The sequence below is a fragment of the Anguilla anguilla genome, chromosome 9, assembly GCF_013347855.1.
Source record: "Anguilla anguilla isolate fAngAng1 chromosome 9, fAngAng1.pri, whole genome shotgun sequence".
Classification (NCBI taxonomy): domain Eukaryota; kingdom Metazoa; phylum Chordata; class Actinopteri; order Anguilliformes; family Anguillidae; genus Anguilla; species Anguilla anguilla.
This window is the reverse complement of record NC_049209.1, coordinates 51,454,985-51,475,653: the sequence shown is the minus strand read 5'-3', so window position 1 is coordinate 51,475,653 and position 20,669 is coordinate 51,454,985. Positions and strand designations below refer to the sequence as shown.

The window sequence follows — 20,669 nt, the reverse complement described above, 5'->3', positions numbered from 1 at the left end:
TCTGTCACGGAGAGGTGACAGATGAAGTTTGCCATGAGTCAGCGAGCTAAATCAGCTTAATGCAGGCGCTGCACAGTCACAATTTACGGTGAGATCGTGGGAGCTCGTGATCCCTTGCGTAAAAAGTAATATTTTTCATGCATTACTAGAAAAGAGAAGGCATATGGACTGGTAAATATTATATAGTGGCATCTCACACTCACTCACACTCACACTCACACACCCACGCACACACACTACACACACACACACACACATGTGCCATATATGTGTGTGCATATATTTGCAGTGATTGTGAATCACTGCAAAACCCTTTAATATGTTTTTAGAATTACCATTGCCATTGAAAAATAAAAAAAAGTGTGTCACCACAAAACAGCATTTTATACTTTCAAACTGCCTGTAGGGCACTAAAAATTCAGGGATCAATAAAAAATGTAAGTCTACACAAAATGTTCTGCGACTCAAGATGTGTACAGTCACACAAGAATGGCCAGAACACAGGAATGTAGGTTTACTAATCATTTCTTCTGACATCAGGCCCTGAGGTCATATTATTTTCTCATGGATGACACGTTAGTTGCCAACAAGGCCACGGCCTAAATTGAGATGACAGCAGTCTTCTCCTGCAAGGACATTTCCATCCTTTTGCACACACACACAAACACACACACACCCATGCATACACACACACACACACACACACACACACACACACACACACACAAACATATACACACACATGCAAGCCAGTTTCCTTCCACAGTCCACAGACATGCAGGTGGACTAATTGGGGACTAAATTGCCAATAAGTATGACTGTGTGTGAATGGTGTGTGTGCCTGCGATAGATTGGCGGCCTGTCCAGGGTGTATTTCTGCCTTTCACCCAATGCACGCTGGGATAAGCTCCAGCACCCTCGGCGACCCTGACCAGGATGTAGATAATGGATGGATAGATGGATGGATGAATTAAATAATTGATAGTTCCTGATATCAGTGTGAAAATGGCAGATAAATTCACCATCTGTACATGATGCTGTCCTAAAGCCACAGCCACAGAATTAATGGGATTCTCACCGAGAACCTGCTTGCTGCTCTCTCGCCATGGCAACACCTTGACAGGGAAGACACTGATGATGAGTCAGATACCATAGCGATGAGGATGACCCTTAGCAACGCATAACACACACACACAGCCACACTGCTTCAGTGGAATGCTACAATGAATAGGAGGAAGGAAGTTGCGAAAATTACCAAGATATCTTGGTTTGGTACCACATCCTTTTAATGTACTTTATAATTCAGCTCATTACCGGTGCCATGGGCTTGGGGGTTGGCCAGAGGTGGTGCTCAGTTTAAGGCAAAAGAAAACTGCATGAGATCGCAACGATGCGGGTGGTGTCTCATGTATGTTAGAGGTCCCTATCTTTACTGCGCTGTGCGTGTGTGTGTGTGTGTGTGTGTGTGTGTGGGAGGGTGTTGGCTATTTCCCACGATGCATCTTGAAAGCATATAGGCATTTTTGACGTGTGTAAAAATAGTTGCATTACGTGCCCCACACATATAAATACACACACAGACACGCACACGTGCGCCCACGTATTCACACATACATATTCACACACACATACATGTACATACACACACAAATACACACACACATACTCTTGTTCTATCTCTCACACACAAACACACCCACCCACTTACACTCGCACCCACCCACTCACACACACTCACACTTACACACACCCACCTACACACTCACACTCACACACACGCACACACACACCCGGCTCCGCTCCCCCAGGGCGTAACTGAAATCACGACCCCTTGATTAGCGTACGGCGGCGAGAGTTCACGGTCAGCGGCGCGTCTCTCAGCGGATCGCTCGCAGCTCGGAGACGGAGGACGTTCAAGGGCATCGGCGTCCATTACGGCTGACTCCAGCGCAACCTGCCCTCCCGCACGGGAGAGAGGGGGGTCCCCACCGGGAGAGAGGGGGGTCCCTACCGGGAGAGAGGGGGGTCCCGCACGGCAGAGGGGGGGGGTCCCGCACGGGAGAGAGGGGGGTCCCGAATGGTAGTAGGTAAGAGAGGGAGACTGAGGACATTGTGCTTTTAAGTTTATATTTTAATGAGCCTTTTATTATACAGGGTAGGTTGACTGAGCACGCATGCTCATTTACCAACAGATAAGTGTGAAGATGTTGTGTTAGATGTAGCGTGCAGGGGCGTTGTACGAGGGAGTAGAGTTAGGACGATTCCAAGGGCCCTGACTGACAGGGGCCCTCAAAAAAATTTGTGGTGTAATTCTGTAGGGATGGGGGGCACCTGGGGTGGCGGAGCCCAATGCGAGACCTTCTCGTGGAGCCGAAAATCCCTTGCGGTGCCCCTGGTAGCGTAGATGAGGCTAATAAACCCAAACTAATAAATAAGCACGGCTTGGTCTGCGATTCCCCTCCGGACCGTAGGAGGGGAGGTCCCTTCGTCCGGATTTTCGTCTGGGACGGCGCGGTCCGTCCCCATCGCCCCGGCCACGAGCCACCGCGACCACAGCCGCTGCTCCCAGGCACCGCTGGCAGTGGCACCACGCCGGGTTCCGCCGTTGCCATGGTTTCAGTTGAATTATGTCCCATTTGTATTCAGCATCTCTCTCTCTCTCTCTCTCTCTCTCTTTCTCTCTCTCCCCCTCCCTCCTCTCCTTTCTGTCTTTCTTTCACCCTCCTGTACTCTGTCTTTCTATCTCCTCCCCTCTCTCTGTCATTATCTACCTCCTCTCTCTGTCTTTCTCTCTCTCTCTGCCCCCTTCCCTGTGTTTTTTTCTTTCCCTTTCACACTCAAGCACATCTGACCTTGGTCACACAAGGTTTTTTTTTTAATAAAAAAGAACTAATATGAATTTGCAGCCTGCTGTTAGTTGGGAGAGCCTGGTCTGCCAGGTGCTGCGACAACTGTGTGATCTGGCGCACACACACACACACACACACAGACACGCACGTGCACACACACACTATACACACACACGTGCACGTGCACACACAGACACACGCGCACATACACGCAGACACATGCACACACACAGACACAGATACATGCACACACAGACACGTGCGCACACAGACACACACGCGCAGACACACGCGCAGACACACACAGACACACACACAGACACACACACACACAGACACGCACGTGCACACACACACTATACACACACACAGACACACACACGCGCACGTGCACACACAGACACACGCGCACATACACGCAGACACATGCACACACACAGACACAGATACATGCGCACACAGACACGTGCGCACACAGACACACACACACAGACACACACAGACACACGCGCAGACACACACACAGAGACATGCGCAGACACATACGCAGACACACACACACACACACGCTCACTGTTGCCAGGTGTTTTCCCCTCCTTTATCTACACAGCTAACCTCCTCAACCGGCTCCAGACTGTCACGCACAAGATATCACACACATCAGAGTGAGACAACAAGTGGACACACACACCTGCACACACACACACACACACACTGTCTGTTCATTTATTTATTTGGAAACACCATCAGAGGCAGCGTAGGTTTTCGTTCCGTATCGTCTGGTGCCATTAACAGGCAACGGCTTGTCCTGTCTCCAGGGCGAATCTGATATCACTTCATTATTCAACGCTGACTACAGCCTCGTGGCCTTCAGCAGAGTACAGCTCGAAACCCGCAGCCCCCCCAGCCCCCCCAGCCCCCCCAGACCCCCCAGCCCCCCCCCCCCCAGAACTCCCCCCGCACCTGCCGGTAACATAAGACGGTAATGAGCTGAGCTTGCACACGGACCGGAACGTCAGTGCCATGCGTAATGGTGTGGACGCTTCCCACAATGCACCGTGTCCGCACCCTGCGCCACGCGGTAGCGTCGGCTAACGCTAGCCTCCGTGTGCGTACGACCGAATAAACCCGCCAGCAGAGAGGTGGACATCTATCACCCCCTCCCCAGAGGACCTCTATCATAAACGGCGCATTGTGAAGCCTAGCAGTGATAATGCGCATTACTGCAATTAAAAAATAAATAAAACAGCCGCCATTTTCCTCCCACTAATTATTTAGGAGTCTAATCTCGGTCAGGGGTCCCACTCAGATCAGGTTTACATCATCCATGACATTTCAGAGACATTTTAAGGGTAAATGTATGATTTTTCAAAGACAGATGTATTATTTTATTTAATTTTTTCTTCTTTTTTTTGGTGCAAGTCAGGGCGATGTGGACGGACATTTTGAGGTAAATCACTTTCGAAATGTGTCCGCCACGGTGCACACGTCACTCCTGATGGCTTCTGATCGCGAAATTAACGCACAAACCAGTGAGCCGTCCCATCGGCCAACACCGTCAGCACACTGACATTGCAAGACTTGACAGGAAGTGACATCATGGTTAGAGTTAGCAAGAAAGGCTGAGGTCAGACTCACTCACTCCCTCCTCCTGGGCACTGTGATGAGCAGCTACGCTGTGGGACAGTCGTTACGGGCAGGGTCTGGATTTAATGCCACACCGTGGGACTCTCCCCCCCCACTTCCCCTCAGGCACACTGCCTCACCAGGACAAGGCATCCAGCAGGCCTGGGATAAGGGGGGATACTTCACCCATTTCCAAACTTTCCCCATTACTTTCTAGGCCACAAATACATCTATGGATTTCCAAGGACATTTCAGGACACAGGAACCCTCTGCTCTTTTTTCCCTCCAATAGTTTTGGCACTCCCGCCTTGTAAGTCAAACTCACACAAGAGCTAAGATCCTACACGACCAGCAGTGACCCCCCTCCAGCAGGCACACTCGCTGACTCAGAGGGGAGATGCACAAACCCCTCGTCTGTTTATAGGCTCCCAAATCGCCTGCTTCGGCGGGAAGCCGATCGAAACGGCGGGAAGGGTCTCGGACAGCTCATTAGATCGCCACGACAACAGGAGCTCTAAATCGAGCCTCGTCATTTAGACTTCTGTCGCCCCCCCCCCCCCCCCCCCCTTCACAGGGGATGGCGGCGTTCCAGTGGAGGGAGGAGCGGCGGGGGCGGGGGCGGGGGCGGGGGTGAGAGTAGGGGGATGGAGATTGCGGTTAATGTTCTTTTAAAAAAAAAAAGATTAGGCTACGCCTCGTGGCTGTTCTTCGCTCTGCACAATCCGTTTTTTATTTATTTTCGTCAATGACATTCAGAGGCAGAGCTCACAAAGGACACGGCGCAGTCGCCTCACCCAAAATAACCCCCCCTCAGTACCTAATGCTGGGGCATCTTCTGGGGATTCTGCTGGTGTTCTCACACATTCAACACGAAGAAAAGAACGACGACAACAAAAAAAGGACACCCATAACAACACAATAAAAATTACGTTAAAAATGAAGGAAGTGATAACACGGCTCATCACGTGTCCAGTGTTCAAATAAGTTATTAGTGCATTTTTAGAGACTAGGAGGGGAAAGGTGCTAAAATCGGCTGGTTTCTCTTCCAGAGGCTTCTAAAAAAAAAACAACAACAAGAACAAAAGAAAACAACCCAAGCATAACCGTTCACACACAACACTTCAGGCCTCAAGCCCCTTTCGGGCACCTCTAAAATTAAAACGTTAGTCCGTAATACAGAACATAAAGATGACACAGTCTTTTTTTTTTTGTTTTCAAGTAATAATAACCCGGCCTGGCACGGAGAGCAGCTCCGGGCTCGGGAAAGGCGAGATTCCGGAACCTTCCGCGGGAGACGCAGTCCTGGCCCGTGCGCTCCCCCCCCCCAAGGCCGAGCCCCCTCCACCCCCCGGCGCTACACGGAGCCGAACTCGGCCATCCAGGACTCGTACTTCTCAAGGTCGGTGGCGGAGACGGACTTGGAGATCTTCCGGAGCGTGAGCTCGAAGTCCTCCATGGTGACGGGCATCTGGAGCTCGTCCTTGGACAGGGCGCGGATCTCCTCCGGGCTCAGGCCCTGGATGCGTCGCCTCATCGCCATCATGGAGGCGTCCCTGCAGCGCGGGGTTAGCGTTAGCATTAGCGTCGGGCTGTCGCTATAGCAACCAACGATACATTATCGCTGTATTATCGACAACGCTGTTATCAGCCGACACCCTTGTTTGTGTTGCTACTCTCGTGTTCGTAAAAACACAGTTTTTGTGTCAAAGTTACTAGTTTTGTATTACAAATAAATGCAATTTATGTGTAACGAAGGGTGACTTTTTGACACAGACTGTATCAGACGTAACACAAAATGTGTTGCCCTTAATTTGACATGGAGGTGTGTTAAAAAATGACACATTATGTGAATATTGAGCGCTCGTTCTTGCTCTTGTCCCTATTATTGGCTTCAATTGATTTTTTTCCCCCAGCCTTGTTAGTCACACTTGCATTTTAAGTGGCTCTGGATTAGACAAGCCACTAAATGCTTCAGACATAACAAGCCGCTAAACGCATCAAACATAAAATTTCGACAAAATTAGGCCCCAACGCGAGAACGCAGACAGACGTCGGCTTCTGTCGCAGGTGACAGCACAAAGCAATCTAGCAACAGCAAACAGCCTGTTGCTGTCTCAACCTCTGTCCCAATCACCCCCCCCCCCCCCCCCCCCCCCCCCCCCCCCCCCCCCACCGTTCCAGCTTCTCAGTGTTATGTAATAACCAGCAGTAGCCGATGAGGGACTGATTCAGCTTCTAGCCGCCAGCTGAACAGAGACTCAGACGTGCCCCCCCCACCCCCCCTTCCCCCAAGAGGACAGTGTCATATCGAAATTCTTTTGATTGGTTTTCAGAATTTATTTCTTTTTTTATTGATGTTTTTTTTTATTTTGACAGACAGCTAATTTATTTGTTTTTTTGTTTGTGTTTGGCCCTATGCCTACACAACAGATTACAGTATACTCAGAAAAGGACCATATGGATGGATGGATGGATGGAAACAAAACAAAAAAAAACCTATAAAATGGGGAAAAAAACAATAATTTCCATATTTCCAGCAATCTCAAACTCCAGTCCTGAGGGGCTGAAGTGTCTGCAGGTTTAACTCCAGGCCTGTAGGAGGCGCTGTGTTTGCAGGTTTAACTCTGGTCCTGCAAGGTCGCAGTGCCTGTAGGTTTAGCTCCAGGACTGGAGGGGGCGCTGTGTTTGCAGGTTTAACTCTGGTCCCGGAGGGCCGCAGTGTCTGCAGGTTTAACTCCAGTCTGGAGGTCTGCAGCATTTGCTGCTGTCTGTGGATCTCTTTTAATCACCAGACAATGTATGGCCATGAATACAAGAATTTCTAGCCAATCAGTGACTTAAATGGATCACGTAAATGCTGAAACACTCCAAAAAACCACACACTGTGGCCCTCCAGGACTGGAGTCCGACACGCCTGGCCTACACTGATTGGCTACAGCAAACAGGAAGAGCATCTGCAGGCATTCAGCATAACGGCTGTCAAACAGACACGGCTGAAAACGGCTTCTGTGGAGAAACAGTCACAGCTGCCTCGATGGAGAAAAGAAAACAAATAACAAGTCCACAGCCGACTGGAAAGGTGATTTTTTCAAGGTCTTCCACCAAACGTGTCACATATCCAGATAATGAGCGGACAGCTGTCCAGTCCGTTCCCAAGACGTTCGGTGAAATCCGGATAATCAGCTGGCACTCTCCACAGACACGGCTAACTGCCTTTCTCCAGGCTCGCTTGACCCGAAAGCGGCTCTCTTCCGCGCCGAGCCTTCGTCCCAAAACACGTTCGGAACAATAAAACGTGCTAAAACTCCGCGTGGAATTACTTCATCGCGCTGTCACAGACCAAACGAGATTCGAACCGGGATCTTCCCCAACATTCTGGAATTATTTAGTGTTAGCCGGGACATGGCTATCTATAGCACAGACAGCCTGCATGCAATGCACCATTTGGCTCGCTAAACTTTCATCATTTCACGCTATCTTGCTTGTTGTAGTGATTTACTATTGAGAAGACATATGGATTGAAGATTGTTTTTATTTGGGGGGGGGGGGGGGGGGGGGGGGGGGGGGGAGGGGAGGAGACCGGTCTGTATAAACGCGAAGCGCGCGCAGACAGATAGATTTCGGTCCGGGAAAGGGCTTATTCAGCGCACGGAACCGACTGTAGGCAGGCGCCAGGAGACTGACAGGCGACCGCTAACTAATCAGAGTCCGTGAACTTCATGCTCATCCGCCGCAGCGAGTTGGGCAATTCCGCAGACAAACAAAGCTCCGAAACTCATTCGAAGTCAATGAGCTAAGTGGGACGGATGCTTAATTACAGTGGGACTGGAAAAGAGCGCCGTCGCTGCCACGGGAGTGAAATTAACCGTGTTTCTCCAACCGGAAAAAAAAAAGTTTAAATGGATTTTTTAGAAAGTCGTAGTCCCCACTCAGAGTATCAGTTAAAACGGAAAAGCAGCGTATTAACGGTATAATAAACACAAACACAATCGGGAAATAGCGATGTGCATTTGAGAAGCAGAAGTGTGCTTTTTTTCTGTTTCGTTATTACTGTGAAATGATTTACGGTGCGATATGGCGCGTTGCCTTCTGTCTTTAACGACTGTGGCTCCCCGAGTACGCTGACTGTACTGCTTATGAATTCCAACGGCCCTCGGCTAAAAAAAGACACATCTCAAACTGCGGTTTCAGTTCTGAAAAATGCGTCCTGGAAACCGTAGCCATTTCTTTGCAAGAGCGACATGTCTTCAACACCGATGCAGTGGCGTCCGTGCTTAGACAGCGAATAATGTTTGTGGCTTCTAAAAGGGGCGCGAGATCCGAGGGGAACGCGTCAAACTTAACTACACAGACAGATGAAAGGGACTTTGTTGCCGCTTCTTGATTCAGTGAACGTAACGCAGGCCAAGCGCGTTCTGTTCTTTGCATTGTCAGTGCTCTGCATCTAAGCACAAAGGCACTGTGTCTATTTCGGTAAGCCGTTACCAAAAATAACATCAACTTCCACCTCTCAGTTATCTACACACACCTGTGAACACAGTATGCTTAAAAGAGTTGGGGCAAGGAGTTTGGCAAACCACATACCATAACCTGTCCGGGCTCATAACCTTACGACACTTTGAACATGATCAGGGATGGCCTTTGCAAATTACAACCAGCAGGCAATTACTTCTTCCAATGAATCGTGATCTTGTGTAAGCTGTGTTCCAATCAGAGGCAGACATTCAAGCCAACACAGCTCCTGACCAATGATATGAGGCTTGCTAGAACCAACCAGATTGTTGGACACAAATCAAGTGAACTAACTGCCCCTTTCAGATGTTCTAGAAGATGGATCTTAAACTCCTGATTAAACTCCAAATCCTGGGGAACTGCTGAGCCTGCTGGTTTCTGATGCACACAAGTACTTAATTAAAGTCACTGACTGGTTAAACAGTCTGCACACTGTGTTTCTGCAGCCTAAATTGGCTGCTGGTTGAAAAGAAATCACAGAAACCAGAGACAACTGAGGCCACCTAGGACTGAAGTTTGACACCCCTAGTCTAGAGGAAGCACGCCAGTCGTGGAGGGACGCGTTCATGTCTTAAGATGTCTGACGGTTCATTGTGTCACTGATTTCCTGTGGTCAAGATACCTTGTTTCCAAAGCTTAAACTAGCTGCTGGCTCAATGGAAAGCAACTAAAGCCCGTAGAGCGGGCATTGCAGCCGTCCAGGCCTGGAGCTTGAGATTCCCCGCCCGAGAGACAGAGGGTCCCTGGACGGAGAGCACGGACCTGCAGACGTTGGTGATGTCCGCTCCGGAGTAGCCCTGGATCTTCTCAGCGATGAGCGCCAGATCCACGTCGGGCGCCAAGTCCACCTCCCGCAGGTTGATCTTCAGAAGCTCCGCCCGGCCCTTGGCTGTGGAAGGAGGCAGAGCCGTGAGTGCTCTGTGCTGCCCCCGGAGGAAGCTGGCGGAACTGCACCCCAGGGGCCACACAAACGCTCACCACTGTTCAGCGGGCAGACTTGAGCTCCCCCTCCACCTCCCCCCCACACTCTGTGGTCGCCACAAACAAATGGGAAATCCCCCACGATGCCGAGCACCATGACAGAGCGGTGTGCAGCTGCACAGCTGCTCAACTGACAAACTCAAACTTTTATTGTCTTATGTGATGACAGAAATATACTTTGAGTACTAACAGGAATAACAGCCGACCACTGGTGCCCATTGACAAGGAGGAACATATAAAAAGCACATATACTGTACATGAAGTGATAGACCAAAATACCACATTTATAAAAATATATAAAATCTGTCATGTTATCTTGGCCAGATCTCCCTTGAAAAATTCATTTTTATCTTAAGAGACCTCCTGTTTAGATCCACAATCCATGGCACTCAATGGGAGTAATGTTGAGGTGGAAAGGGAACACTTTAAGACAGTGATCTTCATTCCTGGTTCTGGGTAGCCAATCACACGGTCTGCTGGTTTTTGTTGTTCCTCAGCACTTAATAGATCAATTAAACAAGCTGATTACACAGTTACCTCACATGAACTGGTCGATGATATCAAGGCGAAAACAAAAAACGAAAACCCGCAGACCCTGCCGCCCGCCAGGACCAGGAGTGAAGGTCACTGCTGCGAGGGGTTACTGGTGAGCAGTGTGTGAAAGTGCGCCACCTGTTGGCAGAGCGATGTAGATCCTCTTCTCCAGCCTTCTCCTCAGGGCCTCGTCGATGTCCCAGGGGAAGTTGGTGGCGGCCAGCACCATGACCATTTTGGAGGGGTCGTCGTTTTCCAGCGCACCCCCGACACCTTGGACAGAGCGCCGGCACGTTACCCACCCCAGCCTCCCCAACATCGGCACTGCACCGCGCGGCCAGTTCAAACAGAGGAGAGAGCTTCGGCTTCCGAACGCAAAGGGGTGGTTTTACCGCGCGGTACCGAATTCTGCCACGCTCGCAGTTAAAGGAGGTTTTGCTAATTAACTGACATTTCTGAACCCGGCAGGCAGAACAGGGCGAGTGTGCTCAAGTGCTTTTTTTACATTGTGCCTGCCCTGAGAGGAAGAGAGCAGTGTGCGGTTAACTCACACTGTGCTATTTTCTTGGTGTGAGAGTGCGGGTGTGTGTCATCAGTGTGTGTGTGTGTGTGTGTGTGTGAGAGAGAGAGAGACTGTGTGCATGTGTGTCCGTGTATATGTGAGTGTGTTTGAGAGAGAGACTGTGTGTGTGTGTGGCATGTGTGAATGAGAGATAGACTATGTGTATGTGTGTGAGTGCTTTTGAGAGAAAGACTGTGTGGTGTGTGTGAGTGAGAGAGAGACTGTGTGTGTGTGCGTGTGTGAGCTGAACCTCAGGCATTCCTCTTAGCTCTCCAGGACAGAGTTGTATTTCCAGAGAGGCTCAGAGATTAGATTGTTATCATCTGTCTCACAGCATGCAGCTCCCTCCCTCTCTCTCTCTCTATCTCTCTCACCCTCTCCCTCCTTCTCCCCCCCTCTCCCTCTCTGACTCTCTCCCCTCTCCCTCCTTCTCCCCCACTCTCTCTCTCACCCTCTCCCTCCTTCTCCCCTCTCCCTCTCATCCTCTCCCTTCTTCTCCCCTTTCTCTCTCACCCTCACCCTCTTTCTCCCCCTTTCTTTCACCCTCTCCCTACTTCCCCCTTTCTCTCTCACCCTCTAGCTCTTTCTCTCCCCCTCTCACCCTCCCTCCTTCTCCCCCTCTCTCTCACTCACAAACACGCTCTCTCTCCCTCCCTCTCTCAAAGTCAAATGCAAAATGGTTTATTGGCATGACGAGATATTTCTTATATTGCCAAAGCACGAACATATCCAAAGGATCTCCCTCTCTCCCTTCCTCCTTATCCCTCCCTCCTTGTCTCTCCGTCCCTCCTTATCCTTCTTCCCCCTCCCTCTCTCTTGCAGTCATCTCTCTGTCTCAAAGACGCAATGTCTTCTCAGACTCCAGCTCATTTGCATACAGAAAGCTGGTGAACATCTTGTGCGTGTGCGTGAGTGTGCGTGTGAGGTCTGTGTGTGTGTGTGTGGGGTTTGCGGCATGCTTTCTGCCATCTGCAAAAAATGTCCCTCATCGCTCACCGTCCATCTGCACCAGCAGCTCGGACTTCACCCGCCGGCTGGCCTCGTGCTCGTCCGACGTGCCGCGCCGTCCGCAGATGGAGTCGATCTCGTCGATGAAGATGGTGGTCGGGGCGTAAAACCGGGCCTGTGTGCGCGCGGACGACGACGTCGACGGAAAAGCAGAGCGCGTGAAACACACGGGGCAGCGAATACACGATTCCACAGACCGCACCATGACACACAGCCACTGCAGGATGATGCTGGCGAAAAGATACTGATTTTTCAGGCAATAAACGTCCCCCAGGGGGGTGGGGTGGGGTGGGGTGGGGGGGCCGCAATGCGTTTGACTTTACTGCTGAAAGCTCTCTCTTGGACTCAGTGGTCAGACAGCACAAACGCTCCTGATGTGTGTGTGTGTGTGTGTGTGTGCTGACACACCACACACTCTGCTCTCTACCTCTAAGGGTCTGGCAGTCCGTACTTCCTGATTAATCCAGAATAATCCCGGACAGTGCCTGCGCTTCTATTGGCTGGGTTCCATGTGATGTCACACCCTACTTGGACCCCATACACAGGTCCTGTCTTATTGTCTGGTGCCATGTTGTTTTCTATCTGCTGTCAGAGGAGATCGCTTGATTCCCCCAATGAAAACTCCTGCTTATCTAGCGCAATTATGGTCTGGTTCATAACTAACCACACATAGATAAAGACACTCACTCACACACACACACGCACACACACTGCAGGCGCTCACCATTTCGAACAGCAGCCGCACCAGTTTCTCGGACTCGCCCCTGTACTTGGACGTGAGGGTGGAGGAGGAGACGTTGAAGAAGGTGGTGCCGCACTCTGTGGCCACGGCCTTGGCCAGCATGGTCTTCCCCGTGCCGGGGGGGCCGACCATCAGCACCCCCTGAGGGAGGGAGGGGCAGCGCACACAGACGCCGGCGAGGCAGATGAGTTCGGCTCACAGCTAATTTCCTGCTCCGTTCTCAGACTCTCCTAAAATTAATTATCCTAACGAGCTGCAACGATGGGTCCTGGGCAGTGCCGGCTATGGCGATTTATCTCTCCGAATCCAGGGTGCCAGTGTAGCACAATGGTAAGGGTGGTCTTAACTCAAGAGGTTGCAGGTTCAAATCCCAAGTGGGGGGCACAGCCGTACCCTTCTCCAAGGTACTTAACCCCTAACCTTTAGTGCACCAATAAAACATCCAGCTGTATGAATGAACAGCATGTAACCATGGCATCCACTCTGCGAAACGGTGTCTGCTGAGCATAAATAAAAATGATAAAATATAATTTAAGAAATGAAAGCTGGGCACCAACTGGCTGGCGGGTCCTTTTTAAAGTTGGCTGAAAACGTGCAGTACGATTAAGAACAGAATCAATACCACCATCTGGAATAGACATGGCTGCTGATATTGCTTTGTTCAACACATTGCAGGTGCGCATTGACTTTATTATCCTTTGCACTGGCGCCACCTGCTGGCCACCACACTTGGAATTCTAGAATGAGGAGGAAAGAAACTGGACTATCTTGATTTGTCAAGATTCCTTCTAGGACTGCAAATTCGTAACAGAGATTAAGCATGCATCACGATGCTCTGCCACAGCAGAAGAACAATGGAATGAAAGCCTGAAAGGGCTGGAAAATGGAGATGACAGAACAGGACAATGAAATTCTGAAAATATGATTCAAATTTTAAAAAGCAAAATCATGCAATAAAAAGAATCAGAGGTAGCCGACACATCTATATGTATTATTGGCAATTAAAGAATACATGATGATTGGGATTACAAAAAAAATAATAATTATGAAGTGGTTTTTTTTACTGTGAAATGACCACCCCAACACACCATTTGCTTACTTTCTTGGCACGGACTAGCAGTCAGCCTTTCTAAAGGATTATGCATATTTAAACTGTAGATTTTACTGCAGGGAGAATATACTTGCCCAGATTTCGCACTGAAATCCAAATATTAAAAAGTACACATGCACAAGGTTACACATACACGCACACGCGCGGTTCGGACAGGCCCCTTCCTGCTGATCTCACAGACCCCAGAGGCCCCACCCTCACCTTCCACGGTCGCCGGATGCCCTTGAAGAAATCCGGCATCCACATGGGCAGCACCACCGCCTCCCTCAGCAGCTTCTTGGCGTCCTCCAGGTCAGCGATGTCATCCCTTTGAGAAAAGACCCCGCCCCCCCCAAGTGTCACTCAGTGAGTACAAACCCCGCCCCCCCAAGTGTCACTCAGGGAGTACAAACCCCACCCCCCCAAGTGTCACTCAGGGAGTACAAACCCCGCCCCCCCGAGTGTCACTCAGTGAGTACAAATTACGCCCCCCAAGCCCTATGAGAATCCTCAGTGTTAAGGATGTGGAGTTAAATATCTGGTTTGTCTAAAGAGTCTGACGGCAGCACTCCGTTCGTACCAGTGCACGTTGGGATTCCGGGACACGATGTCTCTCTCCAGGGCCTCCACCAAGTCGCTGTCGTACCCCGCGCTGTCAAACTTCCTGAGCTCGCCTTCTCCCGCCCCCTCCTGGGCGTTCTTCTTATTCTGCAAATGACCCCCATCAGGGTTACCCCATGGATTCATCTCACACCTATCCTCATAAAGCACCAGCACCAGACTTTCTTACTTATACACATAAATAAAACACTTCCTTCTTGCTGAGAGCAGTGGTGCCCAATCATGTGCCATGGAGGGCTTTCATTCCAACCAATCGCTGCACCTCCAGTTTTCTAATTAGTTCCCTCCTCTCTGGTTAAAGGTGTGTTAAATAGTGAAATAAAATAGACATGATTAGGCAGCACTTACTCAGAGAAAGGACTGTTTCTTATAAAGTACAAGGATATACAACACAAAAGTGTCATTTAGTTTTATTGGACTGTTATCTTGGCTGTTAGAAAACAGCGAGACAGACAGTGTTTATTTTAAATTCACGCAACAGGCTAGCAACAAGCCGGCAAGTAAGATTCATATAGCCATCTTGCAAATTGTCACTTTATACAGTTATATTTGTGGAATAACATGGTATTGCAACACCCATCTTTATGAAACAAAGGAATGCAGCAGTCGAATAAAGAAATATGATAAATATAAATCAAACAATATTGCTACTCAACACACACTTGTCGTTTTGGCTTATTTAGAATATTACAGAAATGCACGCATAAAATGAGTCATTGTAAACACAGTAAATTGGTAGCGCATTAGTAGATTACGTGGGAAATGTTTCCTTTTTGAGGGGGGGAAGGTTAAAACCGTGGCGCACTGCCAGTCACAGGCATCAGTTCAGAACAGGAGCTGCAAAAAAGTCTTCGGAACTCATATTATGCAGATGGATGGATCTTGAATATATCTGAACCATCCACATGACATAAAGATCTGGGGCATTGGTGAAATTAATGTTCTAAAATGATGCTTGCGCACAAGCTGATTGATGAACCCTGCATGAAAATACCATTGTCCTGTCAATTTTTATTTAACTGATATAAATGCTCATATTGTTCCATGAAGACGAGGGCCTCCTTGGTCCTCACGTGTCCCGGAAATCAATCAAGGTCCGCCATCTTTAAGGACATTCCAAACCGTTAAATTCTCTTTGGAGGAGCGAGGAGGCTCGGCGAGCACAACCTTTGCAAAAGTCTTTTTTTTAGGAATGTGTGAGGTACAAATGATCCATCTGTGGACCCACCTCTCCACATCTGCCATGTCTGCAATTGACGAGGCTTCAGACTGTCACTTGACTAAGCAAGGATGTTCCATTTGCCTAATACATGCTGCCTAGACTCCTCAACATTGGTATATACAGTATGTGATTGGTGGAGCTCCTCTCCATTTCCTATGACATCACAGAGGTCTCATTCCCGTGACGGTATCACCGGTGAAGGGGCGGGGCCACTCACCTTGTCCTACCTGGTTTTGCCTATGACATCACAGAGGTCTCATTCCCGTGACGGTATCACCGGTGAAGGGGCGGGGCCTCTCACCTTGTCCTACCTGGTTTTGCCTATGACATCACAGTGGTCTCATTCCCGTGACGGTGTCTCCGGTGAAGGGGCGGAGCCACTCACCTTGTCCTCCTTGCCCTTGGTCCCCTTGGCGTCCCGGGCCCCGGGTTTTTCGGCCTTAGAGACAGGCTGGGCCCGCCCCATCGGCCCGCGGTGCTGCAGCCCGGGCGAGTCCTTCCTCTGGGGCTTGGCCGCGGTGTTGGGTCGCTTCACCGGGACGGGCGCTCTGCGGGGCGAAACGCGACACCGCCGCGCTCGTAATGAGGACCCGGCACTCAGGGGCCACAGGTCATTTACTTTAATAAATGTAATCGTTACATTACATTGATTTGCCAGATTTATTCAAAGCGACGCACAATAAGTGAATACATATTCGGTGCATAAGTATTCAGTGTTTTTTTCAATTAAAGAATAGGTTTTCTTGTTGTTTGTCAAATTCTTTTCACAAAAAAATCAAAACAGACTCAAATCACCCTCACACCAGAGCCCTGTTAATTCGAGTGTGTTGCCGTGGTAAAATGCCTGGCTAGACGTAAGCTTTGTTTGATGATGGCGGAAAGACCAAATTCTCATTAAAGTTTCGTAAGTGTTTGGCCAGCTAACTCGTTAATCCTGCTTCATTAAATACCCCCAAAGATGTCTGGGCAAGCTCATTAAACATTATATATTATCCAGAACACCATTTAAAGTCCTTGGTATTATTACAAAATCCCCACACAAGAGATCCGGTGAATATATTCTGTTTACTCATCCTCAAAAGCTCTGTAACTTAATTGACTACATTCTGGAGTGGCTCTTATAAACATTGGCTTTAAATTCAGAATTTGCTCCAAGTTCCTTAAAACTTATATCTAGTTTTACTCACTCTTGCTCTTGAGAATAATCGGCCTGCCGCTTTTGCCACAAGTGATCTAGGGAGTAGTCTTAGGCTCAAGTACTATGGTACAGGTTAAACTTTAAAATAAAGAAAAATTGATTATTTTCAACATTTCATCTCTTGTAATGTCACAAAAAAGAACATGAGAGGGTTTTAGGTCCACTGCAGTCGGTTATGCCCCCCTTCTAGGTCCGGTGGGTAAGACCTAGAGAGCGATGAATCTGTTGGCATTAAAGATTTCTTGCTATGAACCAGGGCTGCGCTTAACAATTATTTTGTAATTGATTACTTAGTCAATTTTCTTCTTTCAAGTAATCAATAATAACATTCTGTCTTCCGAACGGCACTGGACAATTCATTGGCACGGCGAAAGGTCTGAACAGCGCTCGGTCTCACACACAGTTCCTTAGATGGGCTTTCATTATGAAGCAGCAAGCTCTGTTAGACACCCGCCCATCCCCAAACCATTTAAAGATAATTATGTGCAAAGAAGGGAACCAATTCATCTGCAGCAGCCTTGCAATTCCAATCATTTCCCCAAACAAAACAAACGATGCTCAATCATTAGCAGACGCTTTGTGGAAGCGATTAGGATATTAAATTACGTGTGTCAACAACGTAATCAATATTTTTATAAGATTAAATTGATTTGTTTAATTGCTGTAGCCATACTACGGACTGGCATTATACCAATAATATTAGTACCACATCTCTGAATATTCATGGATACTGAATTTTTACCTCACAACTTTTAGTAAGCATCAACCACATCATAGCAAATCACACACTTTGTTGTGATCCGTTTTCTTTTTGTTTTGCTATATATACGTTTTTAGCAAACCCAGAATATTGTAATTAGGCTGTCATATATTCAGAATTGGAGGTTAATGGAGAGCAAGCAGCTCTGGGCTATTTATGATACCCATGATGCAAAGCGACCAGAATTCAAAAGTCTGCAAAGGTGGACCACATTGTTATAAAACAGGGCTGCACAATCCTGTTCCTGGAGATCTACTGTCCAGCAGGTTTTCACTCCAAAGCTGACAAAGCACACCTCATTCAACAGCTAGAGACCTCTCTGAGTGTGCAAATTAGGGTTGAAATGAAAGTCTACAGGACGGTAGATCTCCAGGAACAGGGTTGAGCAGCCCTGCTGTTATATAACCTATTTGACAGTACGAGAAGCTGAGTGACTCAAGGTCAATACACCACACTGCCTCCACGTGGGTAGGGGATCCAATCGATGCCTGAATTTAAGAATTGAAATCATGCGTGTTCAACGCTTCATGTCCACGCAGAGAGAAGACAGAACTTTTTCAAGGATGACCTGAAGTAAGAGAAAAAATGTTTTATCATTTAATCCCAACACAACGTTGTGATTGATAGGAGTCTGGGCATTTTCGTGTGTGTGTGTGTGTGTGTGTGTGTGTGCGTGTGCGTGTGCGTGTGCGTGTATATTGCGAGGGGGCTAAGCATCCCTAGCCGACCCCCTGGTGATGTCACTGCCGCAGCCCGCGGCCTGAGGCTGCAGGTGAGGGGGTTTACCTGTGCTCAGCAGGTATGGGAGGCGGCCAGACGGTGGGGTCCCGCGGGCCCTCGTCCTGCTGCGGGGCGGGGAGGTCCACAGGCCTGTCCACCTTGAAGCTCTCCAGGGTGCTCACGATGCTCCTCACCTGCTCGTACTCCTCCATCAGCTCCTGCCTCACCTGCAGCCCCCAACGATCAGCGTTACTGCAGCTTTTACCTGACTCTCCGCCCTGAACCTGCTCCCCAGGGCTACAGTTCAAACCAGGGGTGGGCAATTCCAGTCCTGGAGGCCAGGTTTTTGTTTCTGCCAATCACCCCGGCTAAATGAGCTCATTGGCTGTGTACACCAACACTGGATCACGCTTAGATTAGATCACAGTAAAATGTTTCTTATCGGGATACAGAACAGTGTTCGGCTGTCTTTCATGTGCTTATCAAGTACTGACAGCACACACTCACTGCGCGCTTGGTGTAGGACAGCGGTCTCCAACCCTGGTCCTGGAGAGCTACAGGGTCTACTGCTTTTCATAGTGACTCTGCACTTCATGAATCAATTAGAGCAGTTGATTACACAGTTAACTCAACTCACTTGGTGTCTTGGGTCTCAACTGGGTGCTGATTTTAAGGTGAAAACAAAAACCAGCAGACCCTGTAGCTTTCCAGGACCGGGGTTGGAGACCACTGGTGTACGACAACTCATGACTGAGGCAATGAGGAGTCTGTATCATATCCAGTTATGAATGCTCAATAACACACTGATGTCCTTCTCTCTAGGGGTTTCGTCATACTTGTTCCTGGTTATGGTTATACACTTTGTTGTACGTCGCTCTGGATAAGAGCGTCTGCCAAATGCCTGTACATGTAAAAATGAAATTCTCTAAATATGATGTGTGTTAAATATAGCATTTACAACACGGATGGATATATTTGTTGAAGAATTTATTTAAACAGATTTATATAAACATACACGTTTTCAAATATACGGTACCGTTCCAATTAACTCGTTTACCTGTTGCCATTTGACCTTCAGAGTGGGATCTCTAAGTGACTGACAGTGCTTGTGGATCTGTTGGATCACGCCCTGGTAGTACACCATGGAAGAGTCGTAGTTTCCAAGCAGAGCATATTCTCGCCCTTTCTTGGCATTGTCACAGATTTCCGTTAAATTCATGTTGCTATGAATGAAAAAAACGGGTAGTAAACACACGAGGGGAACATCAGTATAGTAGATCGTTTCATTATACAATGAACAGTGTGATATACTGTATGAACTGGGTAACAGGTAATGGTTACAAGCAAGATAACATAATTGAGTGCTCAATCAATTATATATATATTACAGTCTGCAACGATTACTAAACAGTACAAGAAATGTATTTTTAAAAATATATGACAATGTAATGCTGAGAATAAATTACTGTAAAATGACGTAAACTAACCAAGTGTACATTAACCAGTTACATTACTGGTTAATGCACAATCAATATTTTACAACTATATCTTGGCTGTGATGCAAATGTAACGCTAATGTAATGGATAGACAGACATTTGTTTTATTAATTTCGCTAGTTAGCGAAAAAGCTAGCTAGCCTGGGAAATATCTCGCAGTTAAATGGTTTATATGAGCATTTTTAAAAGCTGAAGCTTTCCACAAGCAAGTTTTAAATGACAACGCCCATTCATGCATGTAATCATTTTTGTGTACTATTTCAATTCCTTGTAGTCTAATAATAAAAAGCTGTCCTATGTCTTGTCTGTTCTCATTTCATGTACTGTGGACTGGGATCTGTAGTTTTTAAAAGTTAAATATTACGTGCAGCTACCACGAACGGCGGCCATATAAAACACCATTACCCATAAGCCATCTACCACTTTGCGCCCCAGATTTAGGCCACAGACAACAAACGGATTGCATGGCAACACAATAATAACCTCAGGTTTATCTACTCTTGCTCGGTAAATGAAGATGCACACGAACACAATGAAACGACGTTTCTCGAATTCACATCACTGACGGGGTATACGCAGATTATTTCAAAAATCGTGTTTTACCTCAGCTTGAAACACTTATTTCTGTTCTACTCCGTGCCAGTCCGTTACAAGCAGATGTTACCATGGCCGCAGAACGACGCTCTGGTTGAGAGTGTGACGGGTTGGTGCGTCACTTGCAGGAATTCAGGGGAAAAAACACAGCTT

At 48.1% G+C, this 20,669-nt stretch overlaps 1 protein-coding gene across 1 annotated transcript; it reads right to left on the bottom strand.

The window, feature by feature from the left end:
- Window positions 1-5,173: 5,173 nt before the first annotated feature.
- Window positions 5,174-20,669, bottom strand: katnal1 (katanin p60 subunit A-like 1). The gene is made up of 11 exons (XM_035432012.1): window positions 20,526-20,669; window positions 19,483-19,648; window positions 18,492-18,652; window positions 16,133-16,295; window positions 14,485-14,612; window positions 14,127-14,232; window positions 12,797-12,955; window positions 12,061-12,187; window positions 10,641-10,775; window positions 9,750-9,876; window positions 5,174-6,028 (listed from the first exon to the last, which is right to left on the bottom strand). Exons 2-11 carry the CDS (start codon window positions 19,642-19,644, stop codon window positions 5,830-5,832), a joined length of 1,467 nt encoding a protein of 488 aa, XP_035287903.1. The 5' UTR covers window positions 19,645-19,648; window positions 20,526-20,669; the 3' UTR covers window positions 5,174-5,829.

Excerpts from the sequence above, each read along its gene's own strand:
- katnal1 (XM_035432012.1), bottom strand. The coding sequence starts at position 19,644 with ATGAATTTAACGGAAATCTGTGACAATGCCAAGAAAGGGCGAGAATAT. Across the intron at positions 12,956-14,126 it reads GCATCCGGCGACCGTGGAAG|GGGGTGCTGATGGTCGGCCC; the intron begins GTGAGGGTGGGG and ends TCCCTCCCTCAG. Across the intron at positions 12,188-12,796 it reads TGCGGCTGCTGTTCGAAATG|GCCCGGTTTTACGCCCCGAC; the intron begins GTGAGCGCCTGC and ends GCGCGCACACAG.